Here is a 10,868-nt window from a genome sequence, read left to right as displayed (position 1 = left end):
GATAACATACAAGTACATGATAAACTGTTGATACTTGATAAGTTGCAGTTGCGCAATAAGGTAAACTAGTACTTGTTATTCGAATCTTTATGCAGTGATACTTGTTCTAATAAGTTGTTTATTTTATTTCTTTTGCGCCCTAAATTCATGAAAGAAATGTCGAATAACTTGTTATATAACTGTAAATAATATAAAAATTATTAAAAATTAATTTTAAACAAATTTCTTTACACATTATTCTTTCACAATGTAGTCATTTTGACGGCTTTTGGGCAATATAGGTATATACTAAATTTCAGTCTTTCTAGTATTAAATTTTAGTAGAAACAAAAACAAAAAAAATTAGTAGAAAACTTAAAATTGAGAAAATGTATCTATTATCTTAACCTTCCCAGCAAGTTGAGAAAAGACCTCTTTTACTGCAATGGAAGGCCTTCAGGGGAGCACAGTTTGAGGACTGTAGAATTTCTAGAAGCTTTCTTAGGTCTAAAAGTCCATAAGTCTAGCTTCCAGCCCCAAGGTTAAGGAAGGGCAGAAAAAGCACCAGGCATACCTAACAAGGGGTTAAAAAGCAAAGCCCCGCCCACCAGCAGGTCGGGAGTGGGGCAACTGACCGACAGGTAGAACAGCCCAATTCCCAATTTCCATCCCAAAGATCACAGGTAATGCTCAGGGCAAGTCCCTCTCTCCTCCGAGACTTGGACTGGCTGCCCCTTTCTAGGCTCTTCCGGGGAAAGTAATCTCTTCCTTCCTGGATCCTGAAAGAACTGGAAACAATCAAGTCGCCAAACCCCCACCCTGTTTTGACTTTCTCTAGAGTCTAGAGCAGTGGTTCTCAACCTTCTGGCCCTTTAAATACAGTTCCTCATGTTGTGACCCAACCATAACATTATTTTTGTTGCTGCTTCATAACTGTAATGTTGCTACTGTTATGAATCGTCATGTAAATATCTCATATGCAGGATAGTCTTAGACGACCCCTGTGAAAGGGTCATTTGACCACCAAAGGGGTCGCGACCCACAGGTTGAGAACCGCTGGTCTAGAGCAAACCCTGGACCAATGTACTGAGGATCACGCCTTCCTCTGTAGGCCTGGGGTACAGACAGTGAGAGTGAAGGTGAAATGCCCGAGGTGGTGGCAATTCACAGCCTTTCACGTTTCCCTGCCTTCCTCTGCTCCTCAAACACACGGGAGAGCAGCCGCACCCACGGGGCTTCCCCGGGCTCTCCTTCCCCGCCGCCTGCCCTCCGCTCACTGCTGCCCTCCGAGGGCTGGCTCGCACCCATTGCACGACCCCCACCGAAGCTTCTCTCAGAAAAGTCACCAGAAAAAAAAAAAGAAAAGTCACCAGCTCCCTCCAGTTCGTCAGACCCAATGGGCATGAATCAAGGAATTCAGCTTCCGCAGGGCACGTGGCCACTCTCCCCGGAAAACCTCCCCCCGCCCCCAGACCCACACTCTCCCCTTGGCTTCCTCCCAGGCCCCTGCTCTGTCCCCAGCCGCCACCCTTCTCTAGGGGACCATAAACGCAGGGGTTCCTGCAGCCCAGACCGCCCTCTGCCCAGGCCCCAGCACCTCAGTATTTCAACAGGAACTCTTGATTCCCAAACCTGTTCCTCCCTAGTCTTCCCCATCAGAGGACAAGGTACAACAGTCACAGCACTCAGGCAGGACCCCTGGGGGTTGTCCTGAGTCCTTCCCTTCCACTCCTGCAGCCTCCCATCCATCAGCACACGCTACTGTTCCATCTCCAACATCCATCCCGGATCCATCCGTCTCCCCTGCTGCCCTGAGTGCACTTCAAATCTTTCTCTGCACAGAGACCTTCAGTGGCCTCCAGTGTACTCAGATTCAACCAGCTTTATGACTGCACACCCGGCTCTCTCTCAGCCTCAGCTGGCCCCACTCTCTCCCTTACTCATTTCACTCTGGGCAAACTGGTCTTTCATTTGGCCAAACAAGTCAGGGCCTTGCCTGTGCTGTTTATCTGCCTAGAACAGCGGTTCTCAACCTGTGGGTCGCAACCCCTTTGGGGGTCGGACGACCCTTTCACAGGGGTCACCTAAGACCATCGGAAAACACATATATAATTACATATTGTTTTGTGATTAATCACTATGCTTTAATTATGTTCCATTTGTAACAATGAAATCGGGGGCCACCACACCATGAGGAACTGTATTAAAGGGTCGCGGCGTTAGGGAGGTTGAGAATCACTGGCCTAGAACATTCTCTCCCACCCGGATCCCCACAGAGCCAGCTCTTCCATTTCTTTAGGTCTCAACTTAAATGTCACTTCCTCCAAGAAGCCTCTCCTGATTACCCCACCCAGAGCAGGCCTCAGTCATCCTCTGTTTCAGCCCGTTTACTTGTTTTCTGTCGGTCTCCCCCATCAGAATGTCAACTCCACCAGGACAGGAATTATATATGCAGAGCCTACTATACTGCTTGATACCAGGTAAGCATAAGCATTCAATAAACATTGTTGAAAGAACAAAGGAACTAGTTACTACCTAAGGATTAAGCAGTCCCCTCAAAGTACCAGAGATTAATCTGAAGGGGAAACTGAGGCTCATCCAGGGCCTGACAACAGCCACAGGGGGTGGCGGAAGCTAACTTCCGGTTTTCCAATAATGTGGGACCAGTTGGGGCACAGACCAGAAGGCTCCTCACCTCCCTTTTCCAGCGTGCCAGCCACTCGTCCCGCTTGCGCTTGCTGATGTAGTAGGGGTCCCCCGCCTGGAAGGTGAGCCGCGGCATGGGCCGCTGGCGGAGGCTGGACTCCCAGCCCAAGCCACCCCGGAGCCGGCCCCGGGAGCCCTAGGACAGAGAGACAAGAGAGGACAGACTGGCATTAAGACAGGCACTGACAGCCCCACTGCAGAGGCACTCACCTCGGACAGAACACAGGAGCTCTGACTCCTGGCCTGAGACGTCAACCCTGCCCGTGCCCTGGGTGGGCAGGGGACTGAGGGACTGGGGTGGGGGGACACATGGGCATAAACCAGGAGGGGAGGGGGGCTAGGTGGCTGCCTTGGGGGACTTCCAACCTCCACACCCACTTCCTCTCCTCCTCACAGAGGGATGTGTGTAGAAGGGGCCACGGCCACCTCGGGCTCCCCTCACACACTCGCCACGGCTGGCTTTCTTCTCCTAGAGTCAGGATCCACAGGGTCCCTGGGGGGGGTGAGGAAAACACTTGCCTCCATTTTCATAGATTCGATGTTGGTCTCCTTCTGTTCTTTGCCTGTGAAGAGGGAAGAGCAAAGGGACGGTTGGCAGAGTTACAGGAGTGGCTCAGAGGCCCCACCTTGCGCCTGGGGTGCCTGCCATGGGGATAGGAGTTCTCCAACCGTTTAGTGGTTCCTGTGTCAAACCTGACGGCCCACCCTGTGCCTGGCACCACACTGGACCCGAGGACTCAGGGCATGGCTGGAGCGGAGCAGGGCCTGGGCCAGACAACAGAAGCAGGGCTGCGGCTTCTCGCCCATGGACTGTCCGAGGCACACAGAAGGGGCCATCTAGAAACGCCCACTCGGCTCCTCCCAGCCAACAGAGCTCCCTTCGGGAGGAGTGGGCAGACTGCACAGCCTCCCGTGGCCCTGGAATGGAACAACTGGCTCTGTGCGCGGGGCCCTGGGCAGGGGAGCAGTGGGGTACAGGGCCACTGGAGCAAGACTGTGGTGAAGCATCTTCATTTCTATGAGACTCAGTTTCCTCATCTGGGGAATATAAAGAGGCTGGAGATGATTTCTAAGGTTTCCCTGCAGTTCTCAGTGTTAGGGTTTTGTTATTAATATGTGGCTCCATACTCCCCCCTCCCCCCTTCTCAGGTCCCTGAGCTCAGCCTTTACTCGATGAGATCTCTGTAACCGCTCCTGGCCTGTGTCCTCACTGAATGAAGGTGGACATCCCTTCTAGAAGCGTTAGGTTATTGGGGACATTCAATGTCTAGAGCAGGGCTTGGCATATAGCAGGTGCTCAATAAAAGTTAGTTTTGTTCCCCTTCCCTAAGGCAGCAGTTCCCTGGAATTCCTCACCTGGATCCTGACTCCAGTTCCTGGGGGAGGCTCCCCTGGGGGCAGAGCCCTATCCTGGCCCTGCCCTGCTCCTGGCCCCACGCAGAACATCCCTGCCCTCCCCCCCCTCGTCCTCCCCTCCCAGGTGCCAGGTCCCTGGCCCAGCACCACCGGTAGGGGCCCTGGCTGTGGCGTTGGGTTAATGATGCCTTCCTGAGCTTCCCACAGGAGGGCAGGGGGAGCAGCCCTCCTCTTAGTTGGGCCCAGAACGCCTTTCTCTGGAGCCAAGAGTACTGAGCGTGGGCCCAAAGGCAGGAAGGTCACCCAGGCTGGCTCGTGGTAGCTGGGTGGTGGGGGCGGGGAGAGGGCAGCTGCGGAGGGGGACACACAAAGAGCCCCAAACGGAAAAAACAGCCCCTACTGCAGCTCCTGAAGCGGAAACCAGCCACAGCACTGAAGGTCTCGAATCCTCAGCCCCCAGAGGACGCTGCTTTCCCTCCCTCTCACCAGAGAGGACGGGGGACATCTGTCTGCGTCTGCCCTGGCCGGCGCCGGGCCGGGGCAGTTCTGGGTGACAGCGGACCCAGAGCCCCGGGGGAGGGGGAAGGCAGGGCGTGGACACGGAGGACCACACGTGGGAACGCCCCACTCGCAGAGCTGGCGGCGGAGGGCGGAGGGGCGAGAGGGAGGAAGCGCGTAAGTCCGCCGTCGATGGCGGAGGCGTGCCTGGTGCGCGCATGGACCCGTGGCCGCTCTGTACGCGACGGGCTTTTTGAGGTTTGTCTCACCCGGGCTTTCTCTCTCTTCTAACGTGTCTCCTTCTGGCCCTCTCGTCTCACCACTGCGCGCTCCCCAACATTCCCTCCGGTCTCCCAGAGCGGGGCTCCCCATCCTGCCAGCAGGGCCCTCCTCCCCTGAAGTCCCTCCTCCTCCCCCCGAAGTCCTCCGCCCTCTCCAACCTGCAGTTTGCCCGGAGAGGCTTTGCGCCGCCAGAAGGGGGCGCCCACCCTCGGATCGGATGCACCCTTAGGACCTCAAACGTTTCCTACCCGGGACCCTCCGTGACGTTTGATCTCCGGAAAATCATTTATTCATTCAAATGAAAGGAAGCCAGCCGCTGAAAGAAAAGTATTGCAAGGACGATGGAGTTAATCCTCCGGCCCCTAGGTTTTGCCGGTGGGGAAACAGGCCTGGGAAGGCAGCTCACTTTATACTGCACCATCTTCCCAGATGTTCCCCTCCCATAATCCCCGGCCCCATGGGCCCCATGCTCCCCAGACAGAATTCCTCTTCCTTACGTAGTTTCTAACTGCCTTCTTCCTGGATTTTCTCCCTGCCGGACTCTGCGCATGCCCAATTGAGGGATACCACACACACTTGAGCAAGCAAAACAACACACTGGGCTACCTCAGAATGCTGCACTTGTCTGGGGTCAAGGAGGGTCAGCCGCTCTCTCAACACTCCCTCGGAGTCCATCTGCTCCTGGCCCAGACCCAGGGTCACAGGCTGGGCCAGGTGGCCGCGTGCCTTCCCGGGTGGCCCTGGCAGGCTTGGACGTGACCCTCGGCCTGGGGCATCTCAGGTCCTAGAGGCAGTGGTGGCCAGGGTGCTCCTAAACACTAATCTGTTGGCCTGGGACTGTACTCAGCAGGGGGCCACCCCCAATTCCCTTTCAAATGAACCCAAATCTCCATCACAGAGGGCAGTCACCAGCCGACACTGAGCACGCAGTCAGGAGAGGGGAGCTCTGTGCTGACGAAGCTGGTCCTTTCCTAGCTGCGTCATCCTGGGTCGGTAACTGAACCCTCCGAGCCCTCCATCTCCCCATCTGAAAGTGGGGATAGCCTGCTGGGTGGCTCCGCTGGTTGGAGCATCATCCAGTGCATCAAAAGGTGGTGGGTTCGATTCCGGCCAGGCACACACCCAGAGTGTGGCTTCACGTCCAGTGGGGGTGCATACGATCAATGCTTCTCTCTCACATTGATGTTTGTTGTTGTTTCCTCTCTCCTTCTCCCTTCCTCTCTCAAATAAATAAAACAAACAAACATATCCTTGGGTGAGGATTTAAAAAAAACATGGTGGGATAAAAGAGTCTTCCTCGCAGGATCACAAAGATGAAAGAGTACATCCAGAGCAGGGCTTCTCAAACTGGAATATGCATTGAAGTCACGAGGCTCTCTTTAACACGTGGGTTCTGATTCAATCGGTCTAGGGCAGTGGTCGGCAAACTGCGGCTCGCGAGCCACATGCGGCTCTTTGGCCCCTTGAATGTGGCTCTTCCACAAAATACCACGTGCGGGCGCGCATGTACAGTGCGATTGAAACTTCGTGGCCCATGTGCAGAAGTCGGTATTTTGTGGAAGAGCCACACTCAAGGGACCAAAGAGCCACGTGTGGCTCGAGAGCCGCAGTTTGCCGACCACTGGTCTAGGGTGGGGCCTGCGAGTCTGCATCCCTCTCTTCTCAGGTGATGCCAGGTGATGGGTGGACCACTTGGAGGGGTGAGGAGATGGCACACTCAACACATGAGTCAAAGAAAGCTACTCTGGCACCGCTATTTTATTACTGTTAGCATCACGGCATTAGCACTGGGAGTGCAGGCGCCTTCTTAAGGCCACCACCTGTGTGTCCAGGTGGCTCATGTCCTGATTATGCATCATCTCCCCTGTTCCTCCTTCTTTCTCCTGGCTGTTCTCTCAGGATCTGGGGCTCCCACGGTGCATACTGGAGGGTGCCCAGGCCATAGGATGCTACCTGAGAGCCCCCCATTTCTCCTGTATGGGACCTAATGAGAGGGGTTCCAGGAGAGGCAGATGGGGTCCCTGAAGAGAGTCCTGGCATGAGGGGACCTGAAAGAAGGCCACAGCCCAGTCCCTTCCTTGCTGGGACCTTAGTCTCCTTTCTCCTCAGAACCCAGCAACTGAGTACATATTCTATGTGGCCAAGCCCCCAGGAGGCCACTGCCCACCCCTCTAGGTAGCACCTCACCAGACACCCTATCAGGCAATGCACAGTGGCCTTCAAGGATCCCACCAGCTCTGACCCTGCCGGCACCTCCCCTGCCTGGGCTGCTGCAGTCACACAGAAGTGCTCTGAGGCCGATTCTGGAGATCAAGGGAATGAGCGTTTTGCCCACCATGCTCGGCACGAAGATTCTGAAAAGATCTCACTGCAGAAGTCGCCCTTGAGCATCTCCCCCCTTTTCCCTCACGTTCCTGGCACTTGTCCACCTCCATCCAATTCTGCTACCACCGCGCTTATGAGAGCCACCCCCTCCCCTCTCTGTCTGCAGCATTTGCAGCAGCTCCTAGGCACTCATCCTGCCTCTGGCCCCTTTGTTCATTCCATTCCAGGATCCAGATGGCACACTGGTCTTTCCAAAATGTACAGCCCATCATATCAGCCCCCGGAAGGGTGGCCCTGCCTGCTCCCTCCTCATCTCACACCCTTTCCCTCGCTCTTTCCACGCTGGCCCGTGGGTTTCTGTCAGGCCCCCAAGTGCCCTGCTCGCTCCCACCTGCGAGCCCTAGTCCTGTTCTCACTCCCTCCCTGCACACCCCTCACCTGGTGAACCCCTCAGCTTTAGGTGGAACAGCCCAGGCCGGCTGGCTTCCTCTGTTATAGTTCCCCATAGAACCCTGTTCATTTCCTCTTGGAGAACTTATCTGTGTTTAATCACACCCTTTCAGTGCGGATTTCTCATGAATGTCTGTCTCTTCAGAGGACTGTGAGGTCCTTAAGGGCAAGAAGCAGGTTTTTGTTCATGAGGATTTTCCCAGATCCTGGCACGGACCAGCGGGTGTTTAATAAATACCTGTTGACTGACTGAGGAAGGAGCTCCTGAAATCAAATAGAAAGGGAGGTAGGGAAATCCCAAACCAAAGCAAACTCTCAAGGTGAAAAGCAGCCAGAAAGGACTGCGTGGGCCCTAGGCAGCAGCTGGGTGCCAGTGATGGAGGGGTCCCAGGAACCTGGGAGTCAGCCAAGATCTGCCCCCCGGGGACCAGCACACGTGGTGGGAAAGGGGGACAGGTTCTGGCCTGCACACCTGGCCTTTTTAACAGGAGGATGGGGGCTACTTCCTTTCCTCCTCTGTTTTATTCCACTTGGGCCCCTTAAACACGCCCACCAAGTGTCAGGACACAGCCCAGGAGGCACTCGGGTGAGGCGAGAAGCCCTGGATAGGTCAGGGCCCGGGCCTCCCAGCCACACTGCAGAACAGAGGGGAGAGTGGATGGGCACACGGACTCTGAAGCCAGAGACCAGGACAGACTAAAGCCTGGACCTCCCACTTACAGGTTTGGTGTTTCTGATCAAGTCGCTTCATCTTGGTAAGCCTCAATCTTTCCCACCTTAAATTGGGGATAATAATTCCTCTTGAAGAAGATGGTTTGGGGGAGTAAAACACTGAACACGGAGCACCTCAGAAAACGCTTTGCGCAGAGTGGGAGCATCACAGACATCCGCTGAGTAACAAACGCACGGAGGACTCTTTAGTAAGTAAAGCTGAGGTCTCTTCTGGAGATGCTCTCAGCCCGGCACGAACGCGAGGTTTGGATCCGTGCGGAATGAGTTATGCCAATTAATCAATTTACTCATTCCATCATACACACTTGGAAGGAAGACTTTTTAAAATTAAAATGCACATATGCACAGCAACCTGGCAGGGCTCTGGGAGGATCAAATGTGATAATGTATGAGAAAGCGCCTTGTAAACTGTGAAGCCCTGTACAAACGCTAGTTGTGCTCATTACTGACATGTTTACAGCTCGGTTGGCCCTGAGATCGCTGGCTTCACCTGAAAGAGAAAAGTGGGCAACTTTCCAGCGCCCCAGGGCTAGACCACGAAGTCCCCGGAGGAAGAAGAGGCCTGGACTGGGCAGTGCCCCAGCCACCTGCCCCTCCCCCACCTGTCACAACCACAGTTTAGTCCAGTCATCTAAACTCTGGTGGGCTCAGGACATCTGTGCTGGGAAGGCTCGCTGGGCTTTTAATGCCCATAGGCATCTGCTGCCCTTGGGCACCCATGCCAGGGGGCTACAAACACAGTGATCCCCCAAACTGAGGTCTCATGGGCGAGCAAGCAGGCCAGGTGGGGCTGAGGGAAACGGGTGCACAAACAGCCTGATTGGGAGGTAGGGGGGTGTCTAGGGAGGAAGGGGGACAGCCATCACCCCAGTCCAGCAAATGTTGGCATTCTGCAACCCACTGTTGCCAGGTCTAGCTTTTTTATTTTCTCACAAGAAGCCAAAACTCCAGATTTTTATGTGAAATATCTTGATTTTTAAATACTGGCAACTAATTTTTAAAAAATGTTTAAAATACTACATGGGCCAAAGAAAACCTGTGTGCAGGCTGGATCCAGCCAGTAGCCTTCAGGGCACACCTGGGCAAGGAGACCTTCAGCTACCATGTCCAGCCCCCGCCTTCAGGGACCTGTTGGGCCCCAAATCTCCAACTTTCAGGTGAGCCCCCAAAAGGCGGCCCCTTGAGCCAGGGACTCACCCTCTCCTGTGGGGGCTCCTCGGCCGTCCTTGGGGGTGCAGCAGCCATTCTCCACGGCTCGGGAGGCTTCGGGCGGGGTCTCGGCTGCACCCTCTCCCTCGGCTGGGGCCCCGCCCTTCTGTCCTCCAGCAGGGCTCCCCTCCTCCGGCTGGGGCTCACTCCGCTTCTCCAAGTCCCCATTGGGTAACAGCTCTGAGGGGCCTGAGTCCTGGGCCATGGCTGGGGACTTGGAGGTCACCGCAGGGTCCTTCGGCGTGTCACTGCTCTCCACCTGGTCACGAGAAGCACAGAGAGGGTCAGACCAGTGGAATTCTGGTGGAGACTCTGAAGTTCTGGCGGGAACTCTGTCTGTCCAGATAATTTTGTTCGCATAAACGTTCATGCAGTTTTTTTAAAAATTTTTTATTACAAAGGGTATTACATATGTGTCTATTCCCCCCCCCGCCCCGCCCTAGACAGTCCCCTAGCCTCCCCTATCCCCCAGTGTCTTATGTCCATTGGTTATGCTTATATGGCTAAGATCTGGAAACAGCCTAAGTGCCCATCAGTAGATGAATGGATTAGAAAACTGTGGTACATCTACACGATGGAATACTACGCTGCTCTAAAAAGGAAGGAACTCTTACCATTTGCAACGGCATGGATGGAACTGGAGAGCATTATGCTAAGTGAAATAAGCCAGTCAATAAAGGAAAAATACCACATGATCTCACTTATTCAAGGATAATTGAGACCATTATAAATGTTCATGCAGTTTTGCATGACGCTCATACATTCACAATTTTGCTCTGTTTCAAGGGGTTTACGGGCTTGACCTCCTGAAGTCAAGGGATCTATGGACTCCGGCTTAAGAAACGGGAGAAGAATCCAGCCAGGTTTGCCAGCTGGTTCCACAGCCCAAGCTGCACCCCACACGTACACTCACTGGGGTGACATAGCCTTCCCTCCCCCGAGCCTTCTGCAGCCTCAGGACATCCCTACTTGGAAACAGGACCCCTCCTCCGAAGACCAGCCTGGGCTGACCCAACTGCTGTGCCAGAGCCTCCCAGCTCTCCCCGGGGTCTCTAAACCCAGAGACTAGCTGCCAGGAGGGTCAAAGCTCCGCCCTCCCCCCAAGAAGCATTCCTCTGAGCTCCAAAGCCCAGCACATTCTTTCCCTCAGGTCTGGCCCCCACGGGTTCTCCCGGGTGCTCAGACCCCAGGACAGCTGAGGCCCCGCCAAGCAATTCTCAGTCTGTACAGCACACCCTCCCCAGCGCGTGGCCCCAGCTTCCCCCTCCAAGAGGAAATGCAATGCTTTGTCCCCAAGCACCTAAGAACAACCTACAGGTAAACTATCAATA

General features: G+C 54.6%; 1 protein-coding gene across 1 annotated transcript in view; it reads right to left on the bottom strand.

Annotated features, from left to right (window-relative positions):
• Positions 1 to 10,868, bottom strand: part of LOC102756688 (DNA (cytosine-5)-methyltransferase 3A) — a 70,789-nt gene that overhangs the window by 26,350 nt on the left and 33,571 nt on the right. Inside the window, exons 3-5 of the mRNA XM_006767592.1 lie at positions 9,526 to 9,796; positions 3,205 to 3,248; positions 2,675 to 2,821 (exon numbers count right to left, since the gene is read on the bottom strand). Of these exons, the coding sequence (XP_006767655.1) occupies positions 2,675 to 2,821; positions 3,205 to 3,248; positions 9,526 to 9,796 (462 nt within the window). The remainder of the gene's footprint in view (positions 1 to 2,674; positions 2,822 to 3,204; positions 3,249 to 9,525; positions 9,797 to 10,868) is intronic.

Source organism: Myotis davidii, unplaced genomic scaffold, assembly GCF_000327345.1.
Source record: "Myotis davidii unplaced genomic scaffold, ASM32734v1 scaffold238, whole genome shotgun sequence".
NCBI classification, from domain to species: Eukaryota; Metazoa; Chordata; class Mammalia; order Chiroptera; family Vespertilionidae; genus Myotis; species Myotis davidii.
Note: the sequence above shows the minus strand (reverse complement) of the source record. Positions and strands in the feature narration are given on the sequence as shown.